The sequence below is a fragment of the Peromyscus maniculatus genome, chromosome 11, assembly GCF_049852395.1.
Source record: "Peromyscus maniculatus bairdii isolate BWxNUB_F1_BW_parent chromosome 11, HU_Pman_BW_mat_3.1, whole genome shotgun sequence".
Lineage (NCBI taxonomy): Eukaryota > Metazoa > Chordata > Mammalia > Rodentia > Cricetidae > Peromyscus > Peromyscus maniculatus.
In genome coordinates, this window is record NC_134862.1 from 100,561,411 (window position 1) to 100,587,390 (window position 25,980).

At 41.7% G+C, this 25,980-nt stretch overlaps 2 protein-coding genes across 6 annotated transcripts in view; one reads left to right on the forward strand and one right to left on the reverse strand.

Moving 5' to 3' along the window:
* The window catches only part of Dtl (denticleless E3 ubiquitin protein ligase adapter), a 38,640-nt gene extending 23,619 nt beyond the window's left edge, over positions 1-15,021 (reverse strand). Inside the window, exons 1-8 of one of the 4 annotated variants that reach the window (XM_042258861.2) lie at positions 14,807-15,021; positions 9,692-9,817; positions 9,050-9,148; positions 8,247-8,308; positions 8,049-8,169; positions 3,342-3,407; positions 2,123-2,235; positions 810-883 (exon numbers count right to left, since the gene is read on the reverse strand). In XM_042258861.2, the coding sequence (XP_042114795.2) occupies positions 810-883; positions 2,123-2,235; positions 3,342-3,407; positions 8,049-8,169; positions 8,247-8,308; positions 9,050-9,148; positions 9,692-9,817; positions 14,807-14,858 (713 nt within the window). In that variant the 5' untranslated portion in view covers positions 14,859-15,021. Of the gene's footprint in view, positions 1-809; positions 884-2,122; positions 2,236-3,341; positions 3,408-8,048; positions 8,170-8,246; positions 8,309-9,049; positions 9,149-9,691; positions 9,818-13,931 lie in introns of all 4 variants that reach the window. The other 3 variants (XM_042258863.2, XM_042258864.2, XM_042258862.2) reach the window with 3 other exon arrangements.
* Positions 15,022-15,094: 73 nt separating this feature from the next.
* Positions 15,095-25,980, forward strand: part of Ints7 (integrator complex subunit 7) — a 60,886-nt gene continuing 50,000 nt past the window's right edge. Inside the window, exons 1-3 of one of the 2 annotated variants that reach the window (XM_006972103.4) lie at positions 15,095-15,408; positions 22,661-22,790; positions 23,470-23,616. In XM_006972103.4, coding sequence (XP_006972165.1) covers positions 15,315-15,408; positions 22,661-22,790; positions 23,470-23,616 — 371 coding nt within the window. In that variant the 5' untranslated portion in view covers positions 15,095-15,314. Of the gene's footprint in view, positions 15,409-15,500; positions 16,048-22,660; positions 22,791-23,469; positions 23,617-25,980 lie in introns of those variants that run through there. The other variant, XM_076548224.1, reaches the window with a different exon arrangement.

Consider the following 25,980-nt stretch of genomic DNA (forward strand, 5'->3'; position numbering starts at 1 on the left):
GAGGGCACCAGATCTCATTACAGATGGTTGTGAGCCACCATGTGGTTGCTGGGAATTGAACTCAGGACCTTTGGAAGAGCAAGCAGTGCTCTTAACCTCTGAGCCACCTCTCCAGCCCCCAACTCCCCATTCTTGCTTGAGAACTTGGTTCATATAAGAATTTTACTCCCACAGAAAACAATAGAAATCCTAATTAGTAAGTCATTTTTTAAATAAAAAACTTGAATGAACCAGGTGGCGGTACACACCTTTAATCCCAGCACTCAGGAGACAGAGGCAGGCAGATCTCTCTGAGTTCAAGGCCATCCTGGTCTACAAAGCAAGTGCCAGGACTACATAGGAGAAAACCTGTCTAGAAAAACTAAAACCAAAACCAAAACAACAAAACTCAAATACAATGCATCTGGAAATATAATAGGCAAAAAGGTACATTTTAAAGAATACCTGCACGTAAATAATCTATTTTCTACAATACTTGGTAGAAAAATATATGGATAAGCACCACAGACTTACTTGGCCATCAAAATTTAGATCAATAACAAGTATACAGAAGCATTTAGGCCTTAACTGTACTATTAAAAGGCAAGCAAGTTCCCACCCTGTAGCAGCAAATATTGTTCCTATGTGCTAGAGACATGTGCCAAGCACATGTATTATCTCAATTATTTGAGGAGTTCTGGCTGTTTATTTTCCACTGTAACCTGTAAACTTCTTCCCAGCTACAGCACCCACTATGTGGAATGAGATTAGGTACTACAGTAGCTCTACAAAGGCACTGGGGAAAAAGTAGAAGAAATAAAGTCTTTTACCCATCCACAGCTCCTGCTGAGACTAACGTGTTCTCATCCTGAAAGAGGACCACAGTAACACTCTGTTGGGAATCCTAAGAGCACAACAGAGAAAAAGAAGGAAATTCTGTTTTGGTCATCACAGCCTTTACCAGTAAGAAAACAAGGTACTTAAAACTAGCTTTTCTAAACCTGCTGTGTGATTGTGTCTTCTAGAAATGTCAGGAAGCTTCACAGATGATACCTTAACAATATGGCTGCCTAAACAAGACCCAAAGTACAACACAAATAGACATGCTAACATGGAAAGGGGAAATCTCACAGGGCCCCCCTACACAAAGAACTACAGGCCGGGCGTTGGTGGCACACGCCTTTAATCCCAGCACTCGGGAGGCAGAGGCAGGCGGATCTCTGTGAGTTCGAGGCCAGCCTGGTCTCCAAAGCGAGTTCCAGGAAAGGCGCAAAGCTACACAGAGAAACCTTGTCTCGAAAAACCAAAAAAAAAAAAAAAAAAAAAAAAAAAGAACTACAGGCAATCAAGGAATGCTAAGAGCTGAAAATTGACTTCCCACATGCCTGTAGCTGCCCTGAATGCTGTAAGAAGCATCCACTCACTTTCCGCAAGCATGGCAGTTCCCCCATCCCAACACCATTAGCTACTGAGTAACTATGAGTCACCCTCACCAGGCTATATCCAGGAAATTAGGAAGACCCAGGTATCCCAGAGTAAATAACAGAGCTGCTGGCCACCCTCAAAAAAATGGGGAGAGATCAGACCTACACACTCTGCAGGGAGCAAGAGTGCCATGGGAGACTAAAATGAGGTGTCATATGTATGAGCAGACTAGAGGACTGGTTCTGGGGTATGTGGCTGAAACAATACAATGTTAGTCAGCCCATTTGTTAGTTCTGAAGATCAAAGGTCTCTCTCCTGTTGCGATAAAACATTTTCAAAGTATGACAGTTTATTCACTTTCCTCTGGTTTATTAAGCGCTGATCCTACATTCTTCAAGATTAAGAAAAGATCTTGTAATTACCTAAGATGTTTAAGTGGTTAGTAATGACTCAGTTTTTCTTAACTATTGTTTCAGAGCAGTGGTTCCTAATCTTCCCAATGTTTCGACCCTTTAACACAGCTCCTCATGTTATGGTGACCTCCAACCATAACATTATTTTCGTTGCTACTTCAGAACTGTACTGGGTGAATGCTATGCCACTGAAGCCACGTACCTAGTATTCCAGGCCAGCCTAAGCACACATGGAGAGCTTGTTCAAAAACAAGCAAACACAACAACAAAATCCTATTTATATGTATACTTCTCTAAAACCTTACCACAGAAGGAGCAAGTCCTTTGGAATTTTGTTTCTTCTTTGGTTTGGAAGGGGTTTGCTTGTCTGCAGTATTGTGAGCTCCGCTGATCTGATTCACCTGTCTATAAAATCCATCTGAAAAGTTCCGAGGAAATTGGTTTTAGTGTTTTCTGATTTCAAGTTGAACATAACATTTGAACATTTTTGCATAGGACCTCAAAATTGTGTGATTTTTTTTTTTTTTACCAATAAAATATAAAGTAGTTAATTAAACCATGGAGACAATTAAAAAAAACAAAACATAAACCAGTGGTGGCAAGGCTTAGTGAGGAAGTAGACATGAGCACCAGAGCACAGACTGATTCAGTTTAGGGCAATGAACTACTCTATGTATTACAACGGCAGACACATATCATCTACTTGTTAATATCCACATCATATGTAACAGGAAGAGTAAACACTAATGCAAATTTTGGATTTGGGGCTATCATGTGTCAATGAACATCTACACCCAACTGAATGTAGGGTGCTGACACTGGGAAGGCTGTGTGGGTGGGTGTGGAGCATATATGGGACTCTCTACACTTCACTGCTGCTATGAAATAAAACTGCCCATAAAATACGGTTTATTAATATTTTAAAATCAGTATGTAAATTAGCAGTAAACACATCAGTGACCGCCTGCTTTAACACCATCACAATGCAATACAAGCTTATATTTAATTGAATCCGATTCTTTAAAACTAAAAGGTAGAAATTATTTTTTTTTTTTTAGTGAGGGATGAGGGAGGGGAATATATTCCATGGTGTCAGAGTATTGAGGTTAGAGGACAACTTGAGGGAGTTTGTGCTCTCCTTCTACCATGAGGGACCTGAACCCAGGTAGTCAGGCGGTGATGACACGTACCTTTACTTGATGAGGTGTCTTGTCGGCCCAAAAAAGGAAAATTAAAAACAAATAAAATACCCAAAACAAACCTTTATCCGGTGAACCTATGCATTAGTAGTTTTAATTCTTCCATTAATTTAGGTAAATGGAATTATAATTCAGATACAATATGAGATTAAAAACATAAGTTAATAGCTTTGTAGAATTGAGCAATGAGCAGAAATGTAGGACTGTGAACACAAGTGCCCCCTGCTGGCATCAGATGAAATCACTAACATTTTCAGTATCTTAATTATGTTACTAAGCATAGGGTGATATCACATTGATCAAAATTTGGAGAAAACCAGCTTACCTTTTTTGTTGCACCTGGTGTCCCAGATCATAATGTTGCCATCTCTCCCACCCGTACAGAAGACAGCTGTGGAAAAAGTTCATCGAAATGTTGGCAAAACGAGTCAAAGATATATTTTCCATTTAAATTTCCCAAAGAACACATTCTCCAAAAGTACTGAATTTGGCATTAGAGATTCTAGAAAAATGATAACCAAGCAACTGTTAACACAGAGGAGAACTTACTACCTTAAGAAATATATACCATTCTACATATTTTTCACATTTAGTAGGTATATATTACTCTTCTGTTTTACAGATGAGAAACGAGCAGAGAAAAGATAAGAAACTCGTAAAAATATTCTCAGCAAAACTACTACAGAGATACTCCAATTTGGCAAGTTATGTTGTCTGAGCACAAGAATACGCCATTTCATACCATTTGTAAAAGAACTGTCTCTGGGTATGGAAGGGGGCACCATGATTGAAAAGAACACAGAACTTCCATTTAGTTGTAATGTTTTGTTTTTTTAAGTAAAAATGAAAGCTAGGTACATGGCTTCAGTAGCATAGCATTCACCCAGTACACACAAGGCCCTAGGTATACTGCAAAATGTGTACATAAAAAAATTTTAAAAAGAAATTCTGCTTCTTATATGGAAGAATGAGCATTTAACAAACTGACTCAGCTATAATAGCTATAAATTGAACAAAGTACCAAAACAACTACTTGAGAGCTTTGTGGATACTGAACAAAAATACATGGTTAACTAAATCAAGCAACTAGACCGCAGCAAATGAGTCAAAAGGTAACTGAATGGGAATAGAAAAACATGCCACCTTTCTTTGGAGGTGAGAACCCAGGCAAAGATAGGTGGAGAGGGGTTCTATCACAAGAGCACAGAGTAGAAGTGCTAGAGAGGAAACCTTTACTTCTGTCTCCCAACCCAGCCTCATCTCGGGATGACCAGATTGGGGCTAACAAACTAAATGATAGTCATTGCCCTCCTGTATTAATTATTGCACATGTCATATGGTTTCAACAGTCTACCTGTTGTGCACCACCAGGTCAATGTGGAGCTCTGTGGTGGTACTGTGCTCCCCAAAATATTGTGTACCCTAATAAATTTATCTGGGGTCAGAGAGCAGACAGCCACTAGATACAAAGGCTAGAAAATGGTGGCACTCACACCTTTAATCCTAGCATTCCAAAGATAGAAATCCCTCTGGATCTCTGTGAGTTCAAGGCCACATTGGAAACACCTTTAATCCCAGAAAGCGAGCCTTTAATCCCAGGGAGTGATGGTAGAAAGCAGAAAGGTATATAAGGCGTGAGGACCAGAAACTAGAAGCATTTGGCTGGTTAAGCTTTCAGGCTTTGGAGCAACACAGTTTAGCTGAGATTCATTCTGGATGAGGACTCAGAGGCTTCCAGTCTGAGGAAACAGGACCAGCTGAGGAACTGGTGAGGTGAGATAGCTGTGGCTTGTTCTGTCTCTCTGACCTTCCAGTATTCACCCCCAATAACTGGCCTCGGGTTTGATTTTATCAATAAGAACTTTTAAGATTCATGCTACAGAGCTCAGCCCTCATCAAAGCAGCTTCTATTTGTAGCAGATGGAAACTATTTACAGAGACTCACAGCTGAAATGCAGGTAAGTGATTGTTCTGTGCCCACCCTCAACTGGTACATCTATAACATAACCCTACACACAGGTCTCAGGAACACTACAGGAGCTGGAGTGTTAAAGATCCTAAGGGCCGAAAGAGGACAACACCTGCTTTGAGATGGTGTCTTCTAGATATCACAAGGCTGCTGCACCTTGAAAACCTCAACAATGTGGCTACCTAATCAAGGCCCACAGAATGACAATACCAGCCAACACACCAGCATGTGTAGAGGAAATCTCACAAGGCTTCACCCTTAGATAAAGACTACAGGAAAAAAAATCAATGGTTGTAGAGAGAGAGAAAAGTTAATTTCCTCTATGTACCAGCTGGGAAACTGATTAAGTTTCTAATCCTCAGTGGTCAGCCTTAAATTTATGTACATACAAGCAACACTAAACAGACTCAGTAGATTATAAGTACATACTGTCAGGTCCAAGGGAAACTCCATTTCCCCAAATTCCAACAGGCAGATGGGAGAAACGGCTGTTACCTATTAGCATACTGAAGCCCACGCTTGCTTCAAGCTCCCTCAGTATCACAAGTACCTCTTCTCACCTCCTCCTTACTCTAAACTTCTCCAGCTCCCAGGCTTCCCTTACCCCTACCTACTCATTCACCCCTTCTCTATCTCTGCTCTGCTCCTGCTTTTCTCTCTTGGCCCGGTTGGTCCAGACTGCTGGCCATGTTCAGTCTACTACTTTCTCTGCTCTTGACTCGTCCAGATACCCCTGGCTGTTCTCTCTCATATCTACAATAAACACCTTCCCCTTAACCATGCCATGGAGTGGTCCTATTGTCAGTTTGTACATATATACATGCTAGTGTGGCCCACCTTCCCTGAGCCAACCAAAGCTCAAAATTCACAGAATTTTTCCTTTTGGGTCTTGTCTCCAAACAGCTGTAAGCTTTAGCATACTCTTGATTAATAATGAAGAAATCAAAGACACAAAATTGAGGGAGGTTTGCCCATGATCAAGCAGAAAACAACTGGAAGAACAGCAGTATCCCCACAGCTACAGAAACCTGACACATAAATACATACGTGTGTATGCAAAATTAATTTAAAAGGTCATAAATTTGAAAATGTGGAGTTATATGGGAAGAGTTGGAGGGAAGGGGCAGAAATGATGTAAATGCAGTACTCACGAATGAAATTCTTAAAATAAGTTTAAATTAAAAAAGCTATAAAAAATATTCTTCAAGCTTAGCTGTACACTGGAATCCCTTGATGAGGTTTTAAAAAACAAAAACAAAAAACACCTGGCTCACCTCCCAGAGATTACCATTTAATTAATTAGCATGTTTAAAAAAATCTTTAGAGAGCCAATGTTCACTGGGGTCGAGAACCAGTAACTTAGGGTGAAGGATTGGCTTTAAGCTGAAATGAAGAATGAGAAAGGTTCAAATATGAGATGTAAGCTTTTAGGAGACACAAATAAATTTAATTAATTTTTAATTATCTACCAGAATTCTAATGCTATCTTTTTTCTGGCAAAACAAAGTGTACATGTCTAATTTACAAATCTTCAGAAGGCAGCCATTCAGGGGAGATAAATTTCAGTAGTATCCTCACGTCCAATTATGGTCACTTGTATCCTGTTCATATAGGGTTGAATGACTGTACCAGAGAACTTTTCCACCATGCTACTATAAAACTAAAAAACCATCCATACAAACACTTCATTTATAGTCTCCAGGGTTTAAAAAGTGGGTTCATATCTCACCTCTTTTTATGCTCACAATTATTTTCATGAATAAAATGGTATTGGGCACCAATCCAACTGAATTAAAAAACTAAGTCCCAAGGAGATCAAAATGACAATGCAAAGCCTAAAATAAAATGTAAAGCTGTCTAAAGCCATTCTATGCATGGCTAGGAGGAAGGCAGGCTGAAACCTAATCTGTTTCACCGACCAAACTATGGGACCATGTGGGCAGTTTCCAACTAGGTTAACTAATGTACTACTAGCAGCCAGGTTAAAAGCCCACCAGCTCCCTGTCCACCCAATGCCTTTTCTTTTACATATTAGCATAAGCTTATCCACATGTACACTTTTAAAACTTAAATCTAAGAGTACAACAAATCAGAACACAACACATTCTTAATTTCATATAATACACATGTTAATGACAAGTTATGTGGCAATTGAAACTCATGACATACATTACCTCTTCAGAATTTTAGCTTCACAGCAACTAGAGCAGACTAAAAGTAACACTGTGACCAGGGAATGGTGACACATGCCTGTAACACCAATGTAGCAGGCTGAGGTGGGAGGCTCACAAATTTCTGAGGAGTCTGAGACTCTGTCCCAGAAAAATACCAAAGTTTAACTTTGCCAAAAGCCTAAACCAATTCAATAGCTCAGTTTAATATTCCTGAGTATCTGTGTGAATAAATGATAATATTCTTTCTAAAAACAGTATTCTGCCAAGCACAATAGCATATGCCTTTCTTTAATCGAGGCATGTGGGAGGCAGAAGATGAATCTCAGGGAGTTCCTGGACAGCCTGCTTTACACAGTAAGGTCTACAGGGCTACACAGTGAGACTGTCTCAAAAACTCAAACAGTTAACAATAGTACTATCTTACCATCTTCAAAGCTGGTCATAGAAGAACCAAAATTGCCTTAAGACTATTAAACTTCCCAGGACAAGATGGAGATAATGACCTAAAAATGGACACAAGGGGCTGAGAGACAGCTCAGAAATTAAAGTACTGCTTTTCCATAGGAGCTGGCTTTGACTTTCAGTACTATCAGAGTGGCTCACAACCTTCCTAACTCTAGTCCCAGGAAGAATCCAATGCCCTATTCTGGCACCCACAGGCACAGCATACATGCAGTGCACAGACATACATGCAGGCAAAACACCCATACACATTAAGAAAAAAAAAAATTTAATGGGCCTTAACCAACTTAACTTCATTAAGATTTTCAGTCATCCTGAAATCTCCACCACCTAGTTAGATTAAATAAACAACTTTGACAGAACAAAGGCAAACAATTATGGCATTGTATCTCCCTATCAAGGGCTAAAATGATGAACACCAACGTACCTTTTTGAAACTTGGAAAAAGCTACAGACTTGAGGCTGCACTGATGACCTTTGCATGTTCCCATCAACTCACCAGCTTTCACATCCCAAAATTTGGCTGTTTGATCACCTGCTGCTGTAACCTTTAAAAATAACATAGTTAAATTGAAGAAAGAAACCCTTTTTCTGCATCTACCCAGACCTAATAAAAGTCACTTACAAGTTTAAGTTCACCAGGTACCCAGGCCAGGTCAAAGACAGCATTCCAGTGAGCCATCCACTCTAAACAAAGAAAATGTGAAGTGTGACATATCTAGACTGTGTTCTGTGACAGTCATACCAGCAGAAGTTTAAATTATAAGATGGTGGCTAGTACTCTGCTGCCAACGGCCCTAAGAGCATCATGGAGTCATAGACATCACACATTTCCACGACACATGGGAGAGCTAACATCTAAAGCCAATTGAGGGCTGGGGAGATGGCTCAGTGGGTAAAGTACTTGATGCAGAAGCAAGAGGATCTAAGTTCAGATCCCAACACCCAAATAAATACCAAGTGCAAGTCTAATTAATGAGCTCCAAGTTCAATGAGACCTTGTCTCACAAAGTAAGGCAGAGCACGATAAGGAAAACACATAACACCAACCTTTGGCCTCCACACGCATGTATACATGTATATGCATTTCCCCAAAGTCCCCCTTCCTGAAATAAATAAAATTATCTTCTGAGTATTAAAAGTATTCTCTAAAATAGAATCTTCTCAAAACAGTCTCTAGATCTAAAACCTTCAAATCCTAACAAGGAAATAACTTTAGTCTGACATTCAAGGTCCTGCATGCTTTGACCCCTGTTTCTGCAGAGGAGCTTTTCGCTCACTGTTCTTATTATATACATGATTATGTATCTTATTCCACCCGGGCTGGACCACCATCTTAATACTGTGTCCTATGTTCAGTACACCTGTATTAAATAGTAATTTACCAAAGGCTTTATGAATTAAAAATGTTAAAAATTATTGACTTACCCTTGAAGCATGTCTTTTTGCTAATTTGTGATTCTGTGTTATATAACCTGACGAAGCCTTCTTCATTGGCAACTGCTAAAATATGCTCCATGCCGGGAGCTGAATAGAAAAAAAGAACATACAACAAGTTTCCAAATGAGTACAAAGGTATTAAATGACTCTAAACAGGGTCGGAGAGATGGCTCAGAGGTGAGAGAATTGGGATTTGACTCCCACGCCCACATGACAGGTAAACAACTGTCTCTAACTCCAATTCCCAGGGATCCAAGGCCTTCTTCTGGCCTTTGTGCTGCAAAGATATACAGACACACACATACAAGCAAAACACACACACACACAGACTCAAAACCATCAAAATTGTCTTCAGATATTCTGACTTGAGAAAGGCTAAATCAGAAGAGCAAGACACAGACTACTAGCAGATCAAGCTTGTTGATTTTAAGTTTCCCTTTTATAACCTTTCTTTTATTAACTATAAGACTGGAGATAATACCTATTTCTGTTCACATTTTTAAAATGACTGCAAAAAAAAACCACCCTTCATTTTAAAAACATCTACCTTATAAATCACAGGAGAACAATTAGAATAATTTTAACATCTACCTAAATTACTAATTTAAGGAAGTGTAGTTTTTCTCTTACCTGTACAGAAAGTGCATCCAAATGGAGGAACAGGGACTCCTGTTTCTCCGTAAGATGTGTGCTCATCATTACAGCTGCACTGATAACCACTTAGAAGGGATTGTAGAGGGTAATATGAAGACCATCCTAAAACAAGACAATTCCTTTAAGAATTAAAATGTAAACATGTTTTAGCATTTCTCACAAATCTGGAGATAAGTATCTTTAATTTTGTTGCTTGTCTTGAGGCATGGAAGTTGCAATGATCCTGTTTCTGCCTCCTAAGTGATGGGGATAATCGGTATGAACTATCATACCTGGCTAAATATTTGTTCATACAGAACTTTACATAATTAGCTTAGATCTACTCACTATCTATGGCTCTCCAGAATAAGCTGTTCTTAAGAAGAAATCAAAGCACACTCCCAACATCTGTTGAGGCCATTTAGTTTAATATATATCTATATCTATATATCTATGTATGTATGTATGTATGTTTTTTTGAGACAGAGTCTCACTATGTAGAGCTCTGGCTGTCCTTGAACTCACAGATATCCATCTGCCTCTGACTCCCAAGTGCTGGGATTAAAGGGATGTGCCACTATATACAGTTTGGGTTTTACTATCTTAAATGTAGACAATTAGTGTATTATGATTAGCACCAGTGCCCTTGTACATTAAAAGGAGATCTGACTCTTAGCAAAGAAACAGCCACTAAATCATTAACAATTAAACCGATACTCCCATGACAAGTTCATTTTGGGAGTCTCTAATGAGAAACTCTTAAGTAAACAGCAATCATTACATACAATCAGCATTCAAAAGGTAATTGTATCAACCTGTCTATTGTAGTTAGTACCATATTCACTAATAATTTAACTTCCTTTGCCCTAAGAGTGCTAAAATTCTAGGAGTCTACAATTCTAACAGGAACCCACTCACAGCATCTTAACATACATTCGAATGACTTTAAAGTGGTATGTACCTGCCCCAAGGAGTAAGGTCAGATAGACTTCAGAGCTGAACAACTTAAAAGTAAATTTTCATTTCATTCAGAAAGAAAGCAAATTTCTAATTTGCTTTATATTAAAAAGTAGGTTGGGTTGGTTCATTTTAAATACACAAACGTTGAATATTCTTTTTTTTGTTCTGTTACTAGTTTATTCACATAACTTTTTTTTACTTTTTTTTATTCAGTGTGTCTTTCACATCATGCATCTTGATCCCATTCATTTCTCCATCCCTTTGCCCCTTCATAGCACCCCAAAATAAAACAAAATTTAAGAGAAAAAAGAAAAATATTAAAAATCCCAGAAGCTGCAGTGTGACACAACGAGTCACACAGTAAACCCCTTTGTCCATGTATCTTTACTTGAAAGTGTTCACTGCAGAGCCATTGGTCTGGTTCAAGGCCTCTGGTTTCTACTACACCAACGATGCTGGGCCCTCACTAAGATTCTTCTTGATATCCTGTTGTTGCCCTGTGTTGTGGAGATCCTGCAGCTTTGCGTTCTGCGGATCAGGTCCCTTCATGTGCTTCCATAGATGGGGTGGAGGTTAGGGCGGGTCAATTCATAAAATTGGTTCTGGTGCTGGGTAACTAACTGCAGGGTTGGTCAGCCCGTCAGTTCTCCCGTCCTCATCACCAGGGGGAGCTCTCCAGCACTGCCCTGGCTAACTCACCCTTGCAGCAATGAGCCAGGGGAGGGGCCTGTTCTGCTCTCATGCCCTCAGGGTTGGCTCTGTTGAATATTCTCATCCAAAATACGTGAGGACAAGAAATGTTTCAGATTTGCAAGAATTTTACTGGTTGGGCATCTTGAAGCTTTTGAACATATTAGCAAAACTTTCAGATTTTGTTGTTTTCTCTGTGTAGTCCTCGAACTCAAAGATCCGCCTGCCTGTGCCTCCGGAGTGCTGCTAAGATTAAAGGCGTGTACCACCACCGCCCACTACACTTCAGATTTTTTAGATTAACATGCTCTGCCTCAATAAGAGAAACATTCATCCAACAAGTAATTGATGACTAAGGATCAGTGTACTGCAAACATTAAACAAACTAACATCTTAGAATACTGCCAATTCTCACATTTTTGTTTATTTTAAAATGTGTGATGGACACCTAGAAATTTATAAATCTTGAGACATGCAAAGGGTAAGATGGGGACATGAGAATGCCTTCCTTTTGCAAAGTAGAAGGAAGTAATAAAAGTGATGAGAAAGGGAACCCCTCTGACAGAGAAGACATTTCAGCCCAAAAGAACCTCAGTCAAATCTAGTTTGAGAAGGAATGAGCAGAAAGGAGAAAAGGAACTCAAACTAGACTTAATAATTGCTCCATAATTTTAACATCAAATATCATTGTAAATAATCTGTGAATCTAAAGAAATTAAATGTACACATGTGGTACAGGATTTTTAAGTCTAATGGCTACAACACACAAATCCAAAGGAGAATCCAATAAGTCAAACAGAAGACACAATATGTTCTGGAAAATTTCACAATTAAGCTAATTCCTCAATTCTACCTCTTTACCTGCACTAATATGCAAACTGATAAGCAGTGTTTCAAGGGACTTACTGAGCTTACTTCATTACTTCTGCCGCTCCTCCCACAACACACTTTTGTTGTTGACTGTGCTCGACTATGAACCTGCAGTGTTCCCCAGCCCCCAACACTCATCTGGAAAAGTCCGTTCTTTCCTCAATAGGAAGCTAACAGCCTATCCTCACAAAAATAAGGCTTTTTGTTTTCTGAGGATCAACACCTTGACATTCAACAACTTCCATACAGCATTATTTCCAAAGCTGCTCTCTGAGAGGGTTGAGGGACTTCCTTTCCTATTACCTGTCACTTCCTTCAACTTTTATAAAAGGAAGATATTCTCATATCCGAATCTTACACCTTGCATTGTCGCAAGATAAACTTCTAGGTGTTCATTACATATTTTAAAATAAAAATTAAAAATTAGTGAGGTCTTAATTATGAGACAACTGAGATCATAAGGCACTAGATACCTATATCCATTTCTTTAAAAGATGCATTTTTCAATACAATTTTGTTTTTTGCTTTAATCATAAAACGTTAGCTTCTAACAACTGTCCACTATTAAAATCTATGGTGATAATTCATCCCAAGGGAAACTTTCAGGACTCATGAGTATTAAAACCACAAAAAACAGCACTTTATATGTCTTTTGATGGGAGCATGATAGGGTGATAAGAACTTTTCAAGGATACATTAAATTACAATAGAATAAATTTGGGAGAAAAATAGAAATAAATTCAGAAGAAAATGCAAAAAAAAAAAGAAAGAAAGAAAGAAAGAAAGAAAGAAAAGAAAATGCAACCAAGTAGTTAGAGTCTGCTCACATTTAATAGATAATACCATGACCAAGTTGCTATAGTGTTTATAGTATCAGATGCAGTTAAAGGTTAAGAGCACTTTAAATCTCAAGATGCTAACATTCACAATAAGGCTAGAAGTGACATTTTTTTCATGTGTAAGATTATACTAAAAAACGTTTAGATACCGATTTAAAATACACAAAAGAGTAATCATATTTCCATTTACAGACATCAGTGGAGAAAGGAACTGAAAGCACATTTTGGAGGCTTGTTATAATCCAGAGAGTAAAGTATCAGGGTCCAGTCTAGGGAAACAGAATGGTGAAAATGGAAGAGATTCAGTACGTGGTAAAGAGGCTGAATCAGTGGGGATGAAAGAGATAGTTTCAAGCAAGCTTAAAGGAACGTTTTGAACATATAATAATGAATGGAGTCTTTGAGGCTTTGGCTGGGGATACCAATTTAAAATATCACTCCCCAACCTGTAGGTAACAGGTTTTGGGGAAAAGCCAACTCAGTTTGGGGCATTAGAATTTAAGATGCTTGTATGCCTGACTGTCTGAGTGAAGATCAACCCACACAGCTTTCACAGAAATCTATCTAAAATATAGGGAATGGGGGAGTGCAGGCAGCTGTGAAGTCTCTGCTAAGTGACGGGGTGGGGGTGGGGCACAGCAACACTGCGGGGAAAGGAGATGCACTGATTTCATGAGTAACAGTACATGAATCCCAGCGCCCATCACTGAACGAGTATCTGTAAACACCAGAGAGACCGAAAGGCGGACAAAGTTTGAATAGCCTTCCTTGGCCACATAAAAAGGAGGTGGAATGGAAACTCAGGCGCTTTAACTCTAAAGATAGTTCACAACCATTGTGTGTGTGGGGCAGCCATTCCCAACATGGGAAGAACTTACTTGCGTAGAGTTCTAGGAAGAGAGGCAGTGTCCAAGGAAGAAGTCTGAATACAAAGTTTTAGATGGGAGCAGGACGTTAAGGACCTTTTCATCTTCTCAAGTGTTTTCTTAAGCCTATTCTTCAAAGATTTAGTTCAACGACACATACATCTAATCGCGCCTCTGACTGCTAATGTTCTGTAAGGCTGCCTTAAGAACTGTAGGAAATGAGCTGATATTCTATATGGTAACACGAGAATATGGCCGAATTCCACCGTGAAGTGAAAAAAAAAAAATTCAATCCCATTCCTGGATATACCTCGGGCATCAAAAAACATCTGGAACAATACCCTTCAATCAATAGTGACCCGTGGTCACCTCGGGGGTGTGGCTATGGGCATCTTTTCGAACTTTTCCGACGCCGTAGAGATGGGGGAGGGGGCTTCGGCGCTGGAAAAGCAGATGTCGCGTCTTCTCCGCCTGACTGAGTTCCTCAACTGCAGGCCACGCGCACTGGTGCGGAACAACAAACTTGCAGGGATCACCGCGGTCCTGCAGGGATCGCACGTCGCCGGTCCCGGAGCGCCCCCCACCCCCAACTCCCACAGGCATGCCTTCTCTAGTTAACGCGCGATACTGACGTAAGCAGCAGGGGCCTGGGAGGCCAGTGAGCTCGGCGTCCCAACTTCGGCCTCCGTCCCGACTTAGAAAAGCTCGCCTCCGGTGAACAGCGCCCGGAGGGAAGCCGAGTACGCTTGTCTTCGGCGGCCCTCGCTCACCCGGACCCACTCCGGCCGCGGGGGACCTGGAGGCCCGGAGTCGGCAGCGATCCAAGGTGGGGCGCCTGGGGGAGGCGGTTCCCGCCGCGGCGAGCGGCCGTTAGGACCGTTACTCACCGTTCCGCAGGACGCCCAGCTGGGGCTGGCGGAGCACCGAGTTGAAGAGCATCTGGGCCTGGGGACAGGGCTCCGCGGAGGGAAACGCCGAGAAGATGGCCCCCGAGTTCCACCCGAGCCGCCGCTTGCACCCTCTACACCGCGACCCGCGTTTGCCTCCAACTCCCGCCACTGTAAGCCCCGGCCGCCAAACTCCGCGCCAAACTGACGTCACGCGCTCTGATTGGCTCTCGCCGCAGCGTCCCGGCGCCTCGGAGGCGCTTCCCCCTCCGAGGCCCCGCCCCCTTCGTGCTCGGCCGCGGGAACTCAGGGTTCGGGAGCTCCCTGAGCGCCTGCGCGGGGGGCCCACAGAGGCGCCGGCGAACGGCGGGGCGGCCGGGGCGCATGCGTACACCGCCTGACAGCGCGCGGAGGGAAAAATCCGCGAGACCGCGGCGGGAGAAGATGGCGGTGCTGGGGAAGAGTTTGCAATCTTTGTGACTAGGCGAGTCGGGTAACTGCTCCGGCCATGGCGTCAAACTCTACCAAGTCTTTTCTGGCCGACGCCGGCTATGGCGAACAGGAGCTGGACGCTAACTCTGCTCTTATGGAACTGGACAAAGGTATTGGAAGGAGCGGGCGAAGCGTCTGGGGGGAAGTGGCGCCACCCTGTGGCCGCAGCCGGAGAGGCCAGAAGGCGCATGCGCCGATGCGCGGGGCGGGAAGCGCTTCGGTGCTTGCAGAACGGCTGGATTGGCCTTGCTCCGCTGTACCCGAGGCCGGTGCTAGCAAGGACGCTTTTGACCACCTGGGGGCACAGTCTCCCTATTTCCCAAACAGTGAATGAGATCCTTTCTAAAAGTAATGAATTTTGAGATTATCTTTTAAAACGTTCAGTGGAGATGAGGTCTTCATCAAGAGAGCCAAATGATTTCGTGAGCATTTTACAGCGATGTGTTTTGTGTGACTGCTAACTGCGAGTTCTAAAACAGGTTCCATATGGCTGAGAACATCTGAAAATCATAACTAGGTGCACTCATTCTCTACAGACAAGTTCCACGAGTTACCTTTTCTAATGCAGGTAGCTAGGAGAAGAAACTTGGGGGCTAGGAGTTAAATTCCAATTCTGCTAATGTGATTACGGAAAGCGACTAGCCTCGATTCGTCTGCACAGTGGACACAGTACGTCTGAGTTGCCAGCAGTGTTGCAAATATTAAATGACAATGATATGCAAAAGATGAATTTATTAAATGCTAAAGAGGTACGCCTTTGTTTCTAGACATGGATAAGGGAGGCAGGGGCAGATAGTTATCCATAAAGAACTCAAGTGTTAATGTGAAGCCTAGATAACTCTTTAAAGATCTGCCCTCAAGTCCACCTTAGCCCCTTGACAGCTCTGTGATTTGAACATGCCTGTTGAACCTTTAGGGACTTTGAAAAAAATAGTTATGTTTGTATGGGGCTGCTATAGATAAGAGTTTCTCACATTTTACAACAGGCTCTCATGAAGTCCAGGTTGGCCTGGAACTCTGTATAGCCAAGGATAACCTTCAACTTTTGATCCTCATTCCTCAGCTTCCCAAGTCCTAGATTACAGGTGTTCAACAGCACATCTGGTTTAGTCAGTGCCAAGCACTTTACCAATTGAGCCACATCCCTGGCCCATTCTCAGAGACAGTTTCTCTGTGTAACAGCCCTGGCTGTCCTGGAACTCACTTTGTAGACCAGGCTGACCTCGAACTCACAGAAATCCACTTGCCTCTGCCTCTGCCTCTCAAGCGCTGGGACTAAAGGCATGTGCCAGCCACCACACCCAGCATCATTCTTAGATTCGTAAAGAAAGCCTTTACTTTCTTTTGATATACAGAAAAAGTCACAACATCCGAATTGGGTGTACATACTCTTCAAACAAAAATTGATGTTGAGCTGGGTTTTTGGTTTTTACTCTTACAAAGCTATGGGTCTTTTTGCCTCTAAAATGTAAAGTTATAATAGGAACTTTATTCTTTAAATATTGTATAATAATTTCTTTCTCAAAGCTATTTTCTATCCCTCCAGTGTACCTGATCTTGTCTCATGCTAAGAGTAGATAATGTAGAACAGGGGTCAGGATATGAGGCATGGAGAAAAAAGATATCTAGTGTTACCTCTGAAAAGTATGCAGTTGTGGGCCAGTGAGACAGCTTGCTCTGCAAGCCTGACTACCTGGCTGATCCTTGGAACCCACATGGAAGAGGAGAACTGACTCCTGCAAGTTGTCTTCCCTGTGGTACTCCTGTGCCTACATTCACACACGTGCACATGTGCACACATGCACACAATAATAATAAGATAAGATTTACATTTTTAGAAAGATTGCTGGTGCTGTAGGGATGACTTAGCCTTTAAGAGACCACATTGCTTTTGCAGGGGACCAGAGATCTGTTCTCAGCACTCACACCACAAACCTCACAACGTCCTGTAACTCCAGAGAATCTGATGCTCATGTACCTTCCCCTGCCCCCACATACACATAATTAAAAATAAAAATCTTAAAAAGGAAAGGTTGAAGTTATAAGGAAAAAGTTAATACAACCTTTTTTTTTTTTTTTGGTTTTTCGAGACAGGGTTTCTCTGTGTAGCTTTGCGCCTTTCCTGGGACTCACTTGGTAGTCCAGGCTGGCCTCGAACTCACAGAGATCTGCCTGGCTCTGCCTCCCGAGTGCTGGGATTAAAGGTGTGCACCACCACCGCCTGGCTACAACCTTTTTTATAAGAAGAGTTAAAATAAAATACATACCATGTAAGAAGTGAATGGTGCATGTTTCACAGATAAGCCTCAAGCTCAGAGATACATTGTATGTGTCAGGAACAGAGCAATGTGACACAAATGGGTACTTTTGGGCAGAGGAAGGGGCCATTGCTAAAGGCAAAGTCTTACATGTTACTCAAAAAAGTGTAGCTTTTCCTAATGTAGATTCTTATCAGTCCAAGGATTTTTCCCTCAGTTGATTGGAAGTTGTCCAGATGAAAACAAGCAAGATCTCTTTCACACAGAGAAAGGTTAAATGATGTCACCCAGCCTGTTGGCTTTGGAAAAGATAAAGGTGACCGTGGGGAAGGGAGTGGTGACTCATTCCCTTTCTTGCTGCACATGAGGGGAAGAGAGGGATTGTAGAGGATGGGTTTCCTTCTGGAGAGTCGGTGAACTTCATGCTGTGTGAAAATCCTGATGGAGTGCTAATTGAACTGAGAACTGGGTAAGAGTCAGGACAGAATCCACTTACTAGGATCCCCTAGGATGTTACTCTCCACCCAATTCCACACATTCTCCCTGTGGAAAAGAGTTCTGTTGTACTGCCCATGTTGGCACGAATGTAGTTGGTGTTAGGGTGATCGAGACTGTAACTCCATAGTCCTGACAGAATGTCTTCAGCCACTGAGTGTGTGCCAGGTGACTGACTCCATGTCATAATCAGTAGGTTTACAGTAGTCAGGTGAACAGCCGGGTGTGGTAGTGCACACCTTTAATCCCAACACAGGCAGAGGCAGGAAGATCTCTGTAGCCAGCCTGATCTACAGATGTGTTCTGGGACAGCTGGAGTTGTTACAGAGAAACTCTGTTGGGGCTGGGGGATAGATGGGGGACAGATTCAGATTATTTTCTTGAGAATGTTTACTACCAGACGAAATTTAGTCTACCAGCATTGACAAGTGAATCTTTAAAGTTATGTAGAACTGGGGCAAAGGCTAGGTTCAGCAACTAGTTCACCGCGATGAAGCTGAATTAGGAAGTACTGATTCTGCAGTCTAGCTCTTGACCCTCTGATGGACTAAATCACATAAACTAATAAGAAATCCAAGGCCCCTTTTCAGCACTTACTGAAACCACAGCTTCACAGGCTTATATGACTGATCTGTTTAGTCTCAAAAGTTCTTATTTGTTCTAAACCAGTATTTTCACACATACAGACTGCATTATTATATGTCAGCGTGTTCGTTTTGCAATGGTTTCTGAAGTTTTGGGAAAGGGTATTCAGCAATTATAAGTTGACTGCCATTTCTATTTCTGGTTTCTAACTATGAAGTGCCTTTATTGTTGTCCATTTATTAGGCTGTGGATTGTGGGTTGTCTTCTGTTGTGTGGTTGTACTTGGTTTATTTCTTTGTAGTGCTGAGGGTCTTATTCCTGATGTGCTGCTGCTGCTCTGCCATTGCAATGCATCCTAGCCCTGTGTGGTGATACTTGGGTTTGTATTTTTATTCCCTGTTACAACAACATAAGCACCTTTAAAAAAATGAATGTATTCAGGGCAGTGGTGGCACACACCTTTAATCCCAGCACTCAGGAGACAGAAGCAGGCAGATTTCTGTGAGTTTGAGGCTAGCCTGGTCTATAAAGCGAGTTCCAGGACAATGAGGGATGTTACACAGGAAAACCCTGTCTTGAAAAACAAAAACAAAACATATATATATATGAACATGTTAGTGATTCAGTTTTGAATTATGTTCATCTCAGTTAAAGAAAATGTACACAATGATTTTCTAAAATGTTCTTTCATGGTAATGCTCCATCAGTGATATTTTTAGTGAATGCTAGTTGTATTAGTGGTTACTCAGTATCTCATAAACTTTTTTTCATATGCTTTAAGAGTAACCCATATGAGCCCCCCCCCCCTTTTTTTTTTTTTTTTTTTTGGTTTTTCAAGACAGGGTTTCTCTGTGTAGCTTTGTGCCTTTCCTGGAACTCACTCTGTAGACCAGGCTGGCCTCGAACTCACAGAGATTTGCCTGGCTCTGCCTCCCAAGTGCTGGGATTAAAGGCGTGCACCACCACCACCCAGCCAGCCCCTTTTTATAAAGGTGAAAACAAAAACTCTAGCTTGTGTTTCAAGAGTAGCATCTGACTTCTCAGGCCTGCTGACCAGACACATGACTCTAGTAGCTGGAGATGCAAAGAGAAAGCTCAGGAGTGCTCACAGTTCCTGTGGCTGTGGTGGTAGCAGTGCCAGCTGCATTGGTCCTAAATGACATAACTCACTGTAGCATCTCTTGTTGCTTAGCAACAGCAGGTGCCCTCATCCAGTCAGTTTGGCAGTGTAGTGTTAGGTATTCTTAGAATTTGGTAGTCAAGCCGGGCAGTGGTGGCGCACACCTTTAATCCTGGCACTCAGGAGGCAGAGCCAGGTGGATTTTTGTGAGTTCGAGGCCAGCCTTGTCTACAGAGCGAGATCCAGGACAAGCACCAAAACTACACAGAGAAACCCTATCTTGAAAAAACTTTTAAAAAAAGAAGAAAAAAGAGAGAAGTAGTAGTTTGGTAGTCTTAAATGCCAGGTGTGGTTACATACTCTGACCCCAGGGCTGGGAAGGTAGAGTAAGATAGTCACTCACAGTTTAACATCATCCCTAGTGAGTTCCAGGCCAGCCAGGTCTGCATAGTTATGAGTGCCAGAACAGCCAGGGTTGAAAAGCAAGACTGCCTCAACAATCAAAACCTAAGAAGTTTAGTCTTAAAAATGTTGAAGAGATTAACTGCATAATCAGGTAGCTTTTGCTGATTCCGCTAAGAAATTCCAGCATGTGCTATCTGACATTTATGTTGTTTTGAAAACATTTATGGGGCTGGAAAGATGGCTCAGGAGTCAAGAGTACTGGCTGCTCTTTCAGAAGACCCTGGTTCAGTTCCCAGCACCTACATGGTAGCTCACAACCTTGAGTATCAAGCGATGCCTTCTTTTTTTTTTTTTTTTTTTTTTTAAGATTTATTTGTTTATATATTATGTGTACAGTATTCTGCCTGCATGTGTCCCTCCAGGCCAGAAGAGGGTACCAGATCTCATTACAAATGGTTGTGAGCCACCATGTGGTTACTGGGAATTGAACTCAGGACCTCTGGAAGAGCAGTCAGTGCTCTTAACCACTGAGCCATCTCTCCAGCCCAAGTGATGCCTTCTTGTGGCCTCTTCAGGCACTGTAAACACATGGTACATAAACATACATACTGGCAAACCACCCATATACACAAAATGCAGATAAATAGACTAAAAAAAAAGTTAATAATTGTAGCTCTTACATTTAGGTCTTATGTTTTAGGTTTGTTTAGCATCAGGTTTTTGGGGTTTTTTTGGTTTTTTTGTTTGTTTGTTTGTTTGTTTTTGGTATAGTGGAGGCTAAACTCAAGATTCATTTTCCCCTCTTAGGAGTTTTGAGTCTTTCCAGAATTTTAAAATGGTTGTTCTTTTCACATTGTGTTTAGTCACTGTTCCATGACCAAGGCAACTCTTATAAAAGAAAGCATTTAATTGGAGGCTTGATTACAGTTTTAGAGGGTTAGGCCATTGTCATCATGGCAGGGAGCAGACAGGTATGGATGGCCCTGGAGCAGTAGCTGGGAGCTTTATATCCCGATCCACAGGTAGCAGGCAGAGGGAAAGACTGGGCTTGGTGCAGTCTTTTCAAACCTCAGAGCCCACTTTCTCCAACAAGGCCACACCTCCTAAACCTTCCCAGACAGCTCCACTAACTGGGGACCAAGTTAATAATAATGAGGGTCATTCTTATTCAGACCACCACAGCTATGTTGGTATATTTGTTACATTATAGTTTATTGATTGGAATCTCTTCTTTCCTAACATGAGTATGTAATATTGTAGTTGTTCCTTGAAACGCTACATTAGCCATGACCCACAAACTATTGATTTTCATTCAGTTGAAAATAAATTTCCCTTTTCTCCTTCTGAGTTGTTCTTCCCCTTTGGGTTACTTAGCAGTACATTATTTGATTACCAAATACTTAGAAGATTTCTAGATACTGTTCTTTTTCTGATTGTTAATTCAGTTCCATTGTAATAGAGAGCATAAATTGTGTGTGTGTTTTGCTTGCTTGTTGTATTTTATTTTTTGTAGTACCAGGGATTGAACCCAAGGCTTTGAGAGTGCCCGGCAAGTGCTCTACCTTTGAACTATGGGCTCAGTCCTCCATCCCCCTTTTTGAGGCAGAGTTTTACTAAGATGCTTCAGATGGCCTTGCATATGATCTTTTCCCCATCCTTTAACTGTCATCCTCTGGCCTCAGCCTGGGTATCTAGGACTAGATACCACCAAGCCTATCTGACTGCAGTCCTTTTAAATTCACTGATATTTTATATTCCTGAATAGTCTTGATCAACTTAAAACATTTTAAAAATTATTTCTTTTTCATTGTTGTGTGTCTAAGAGAATCAGTTCAAGAGATGGCTCAGCAGTTAAGCACTTGCTACTCTTCCAGAGGACCCAGGTTGGGAGGCTCAAAATCACCTGTAATTCCAGTCCCAGGGATCCAATATCTTCTTCTGGCCTCTGCGGCCACTCACATGTACTCGGCTTACGTGTACCCATGAAATTAAAAAAAGAGAATGTTAGTTTGTGAAATTACTAAAGTATTTTTTAGCTTGGGGCCATTTTGTTTTGCTTTTGGGGTACTTTTATATTATAGCATTTATTTGTGTTTTGCTTTTTTTTTAATGTCTTATGTAGCCCAGGCTGGCCTCAAACTTGCTATGTAGCTAAGGATGGCCTTGAACTGAGTCTTTTTCCTCTACCTCTCATGATACAGCTATGTGCCACCATGCCCAGCCTCCAAATCACTTTTACATGCCATTTTTGTTGACTTTTATTGTTAACTATTTTATTTTGTTTGAACTGTAATCTTCCTGCCTCAGCCTTCTGAGCGTTGGGGTTATAGGTATGTGCCATATTGCCCAGCCTTCCATTTTCAGTTTGGAACAGGAGTCATAGAGGTGCTTCTCTTAATTATTGAATAACTGTTCTCCTGGAACTGTCCAAGTCAGTGTTTGATGTTTCTGCCCGGAGCTCCAGGTTGGTAATGAGTTCCTCCTGTGCTTCTTCAACAGGTCTGAGGTCTGGCAAACTCGGGGAGCAGTGTGAGGCGGTTGTCCGCTTCCCTCGGCTTTTCCAGAAGTACCCCTTCCCTATTCTCATCAATTCAGCATTCCTAAAGTTAGCTGATGTTTTCAGAGTTGGGTAAGTCTTTGTAATGCCTCAACATGCTAACTGCATACTTAGTACTATCTTTTCTTCTGGCCCATTAGGACTGCTTGCCACTCAGGTGGATGCACATTGCATTGCACCACACTTTGGCATGAGATTTAATGACTTTTAGCAAAAATGAAAAGTAAGGTTCAGAGAGTAATTAATTATTTCTTTAGGGAACAAGATAAATTAAATCAGAACAACCTTATTCTATTACTGTGTGTCTATTTTATAAGAATCTGTAGTTTTCTGTACAGATTGTTTTATGAAATTCCTGATTTCATTTAGTGATTTGTACCATGAGATGCATGTGTGTGCGATTTTGAAACATGTAAGCACTGAGTAAATGCCCATTTCCTCATTTCTGTCCCCACTCTTACCTTCCATATATACGTCAGGTCAGACCTGAGGGAGGAAAGCAGTGATGGGTACTGGGAGCGGAGGGAGGTCACCCTGGGCGTGGCCGTGGTGTGACTGGGCCATCAGGCATCTTCGAGCAGGGCCACAGGTATTGCAGCTGCTTTGGGTTGGGATCCACCACGTACAGCTTAGTGGCTCTTCGTGGTGAGACAGGTCGTGATGGCATGAAAAGCAGTTGCCTCTGCTACTGCTCTAACCATTACATATGCCTCTCCTATAGTGAGCTCGTTTCTTTCCCCACTTTTCCTAGAAACAACTTTCTGAGGCTCTGTGTTCTCAAAGTGACCCAGCAAAGTGAAAAGCACCTGGAGAAGATTCTAAACGTGGATGAATTTGTGAAGAGGGTTTTCTCAGTGATTCACAGTAATGATCCTGTGGCAAGAGCTATCACTCTCCGGTACTGTGTCTCTGTGTGATTCAATACAGACTAGTTAAGCTGTCGTTGTGTACCTAAAAGGACTTGTTTTTCACTAAGACTACACAAAATATGGTAACCATCCTTGTGTGTAAATCCAGGTTAGCATCTGTAATGCTTTCTGGTTGTAAATTGCCTTGCTTGTGTTTCAGACATCCCACTGTGTAGGCACTCTGCTCTAAGAACTAGGTGGATTTCAGTACGGCATCACCTTGCTCTTTTGAACTTTTGAAGTTCCCCAGGCAGGCATTGAACTTGGGACCTTCCTATGTTAGCCTTCCAAGTAGCTTGGATTCCATCTCTATGCCACACCATGCCTGTCTTCATTTTCTTTCAATTCTGCTTGTATAATCACATGTATAATTTGGGGGCAGTTTTTTGAAACTCGGTTAATTAAATTATTGGTTTCCTTTCTAGCTTTCCCTGCCCATACTCTTTTTAACTAGGAGGTCACTACTTTTTTCTGGGTCAAGCACTGGTACTTTCTTATTCAGGAATTCTTATTCAGTTGCTTTGTCATTCTTCTGCCTTTTGATTAACATCATGTGTTTTAAAGTTCTTGGGGCTGGGGGTGCAGCTGACTTGGTAAAAGTGCTTACTTTTACTTACCTGGCACTGCTGAAGCCCTGGGTTCAATTCCCAGCTTCAGGAAACTCCATGAAACTGGGCATGGTGGTACACAGCTGTAATCCCAGCACTTGGGAAGTTGAGGCAGGAGGTTCAGGGTCATTTTGGCTACACAGTAAGTTTAAGACCAGCCTGAGCTATATGAGACCAAAAAATGTTATTGAGTGTTACCTTTAAGAAACAATCCAGCTTGCTGGGCGGTGTTGCATACCTTTAGGCCTAGCACTTGGGAGGTAGAGACTGGGGGATCTATGTGAGTTCAAGGCCAGCTAGTTCTAGGACAGCCAGCTACAAAGAGAAACTGTCTCAAAAGAACAAAAACAGCGGAGCAGTAGTGGCGCACGCCTTTAATCCCGGCACTTGGGAGGCAGAGCCAGGCGGATCTCTGTGAGTTTGAGGCCAGCCTGGTCTACAGAGTGAGATCCAGGACAGGTACCAAAGTATACAAAGAAACCCTGTCTCGAAAAAACTAAAAAACAAACAAAGAACAACAACAAAAACCCAAAAAGCTATCCAGCTTAGCATACTTGAGGCACTAGGTTAAATTCCCAACACCACAAACAGAAAAGGGCTGGGGGGCCAGAGACTATAGCCAATGGGAAACTTAAAATTAAGACACTTAGTTTCAGCACTGGGGAGGCAGAGGCAGGAGGATCTCTGAGTTTGAGGCCAGCCATGGCTACATAGCAAGCTCCAGGCCATCTATCCAAAAAGAAAAAAGTTGCTGTGTGACTGTATGTGAATGATTGTCACATTGTTTTTATAAAATTAAAAGTTGAGGAAGATTCTTTCTTAATTGATAGAATATTGGGTAAAAGAACAGTGTGTTTATACTAACACAGATAGGAAGATCGATAGATAGATAGATAGATAGATAGATAGATAGATAGATAGATAGATAGATAGATAGATAGATAGAGATATAGTGTTAAAGGGATTTTGAGATTTTGTGTGTGCGCGCGCCTGTGTGAATGTCTGTACCACATGCATGCCTGGTACCCTTGAGGTCAGTGGGGAGTGTCCAATCCCCTGTGACTGGTGTTACAGGCATTGTGAGCTGAACCCAGGATCTTTTCAAGAGCAGCAAGGGATGGGATCTACTTTTGCTCCTTCCTGTCAGTGAGTACATCGTCTACAGGTTCAGAAAAGATCTCAAGGAAGACTGTCAACAGTGATTATTTGGGGAGGGGTCACTGAGTCAGGGACTGGAGAGATGTGATGTTGAATTGTTCCCCCAAGTATGCATTATTTTAGTTTTTATCAGAAGCAATGAAGGAGAATAATAGAATTTAAAAGTGAATTTTTTGGAGGTTGAATATTTGACAAGGTTCATTTCATACTTGAGCATCCCACTCTGTGTGTAGCTTGTCCTTCACAGAGTTCCAGCAGTTGGGCCTGTAAGGACTATTGCTGCTAATAAAATTGGCAGTTTCTAGTAAACTTCAAAAGAAATATATTTTAAAGACAAAATATCGCCTTGTAATCTTCACGAGTAACAGTTGAAACACATTTTAAGGAAAAGAAATTGGAGCTGCAGTTTTGTAGTAACCCTCCACCATTTGAAGATTAGCAATGGGAAAGTTCCCGCAGATCCTGTGCTTCTTCCTGAGATGTCTACTCAGTCAGACAGAAAAGCTGCAGCTGTCGGCATCAAGGGTCCTGAAGGGTTTGTAAAGTGAAAAACCAAACACTTTGTCCCCCCAAAGAAAAAGAAAGGTG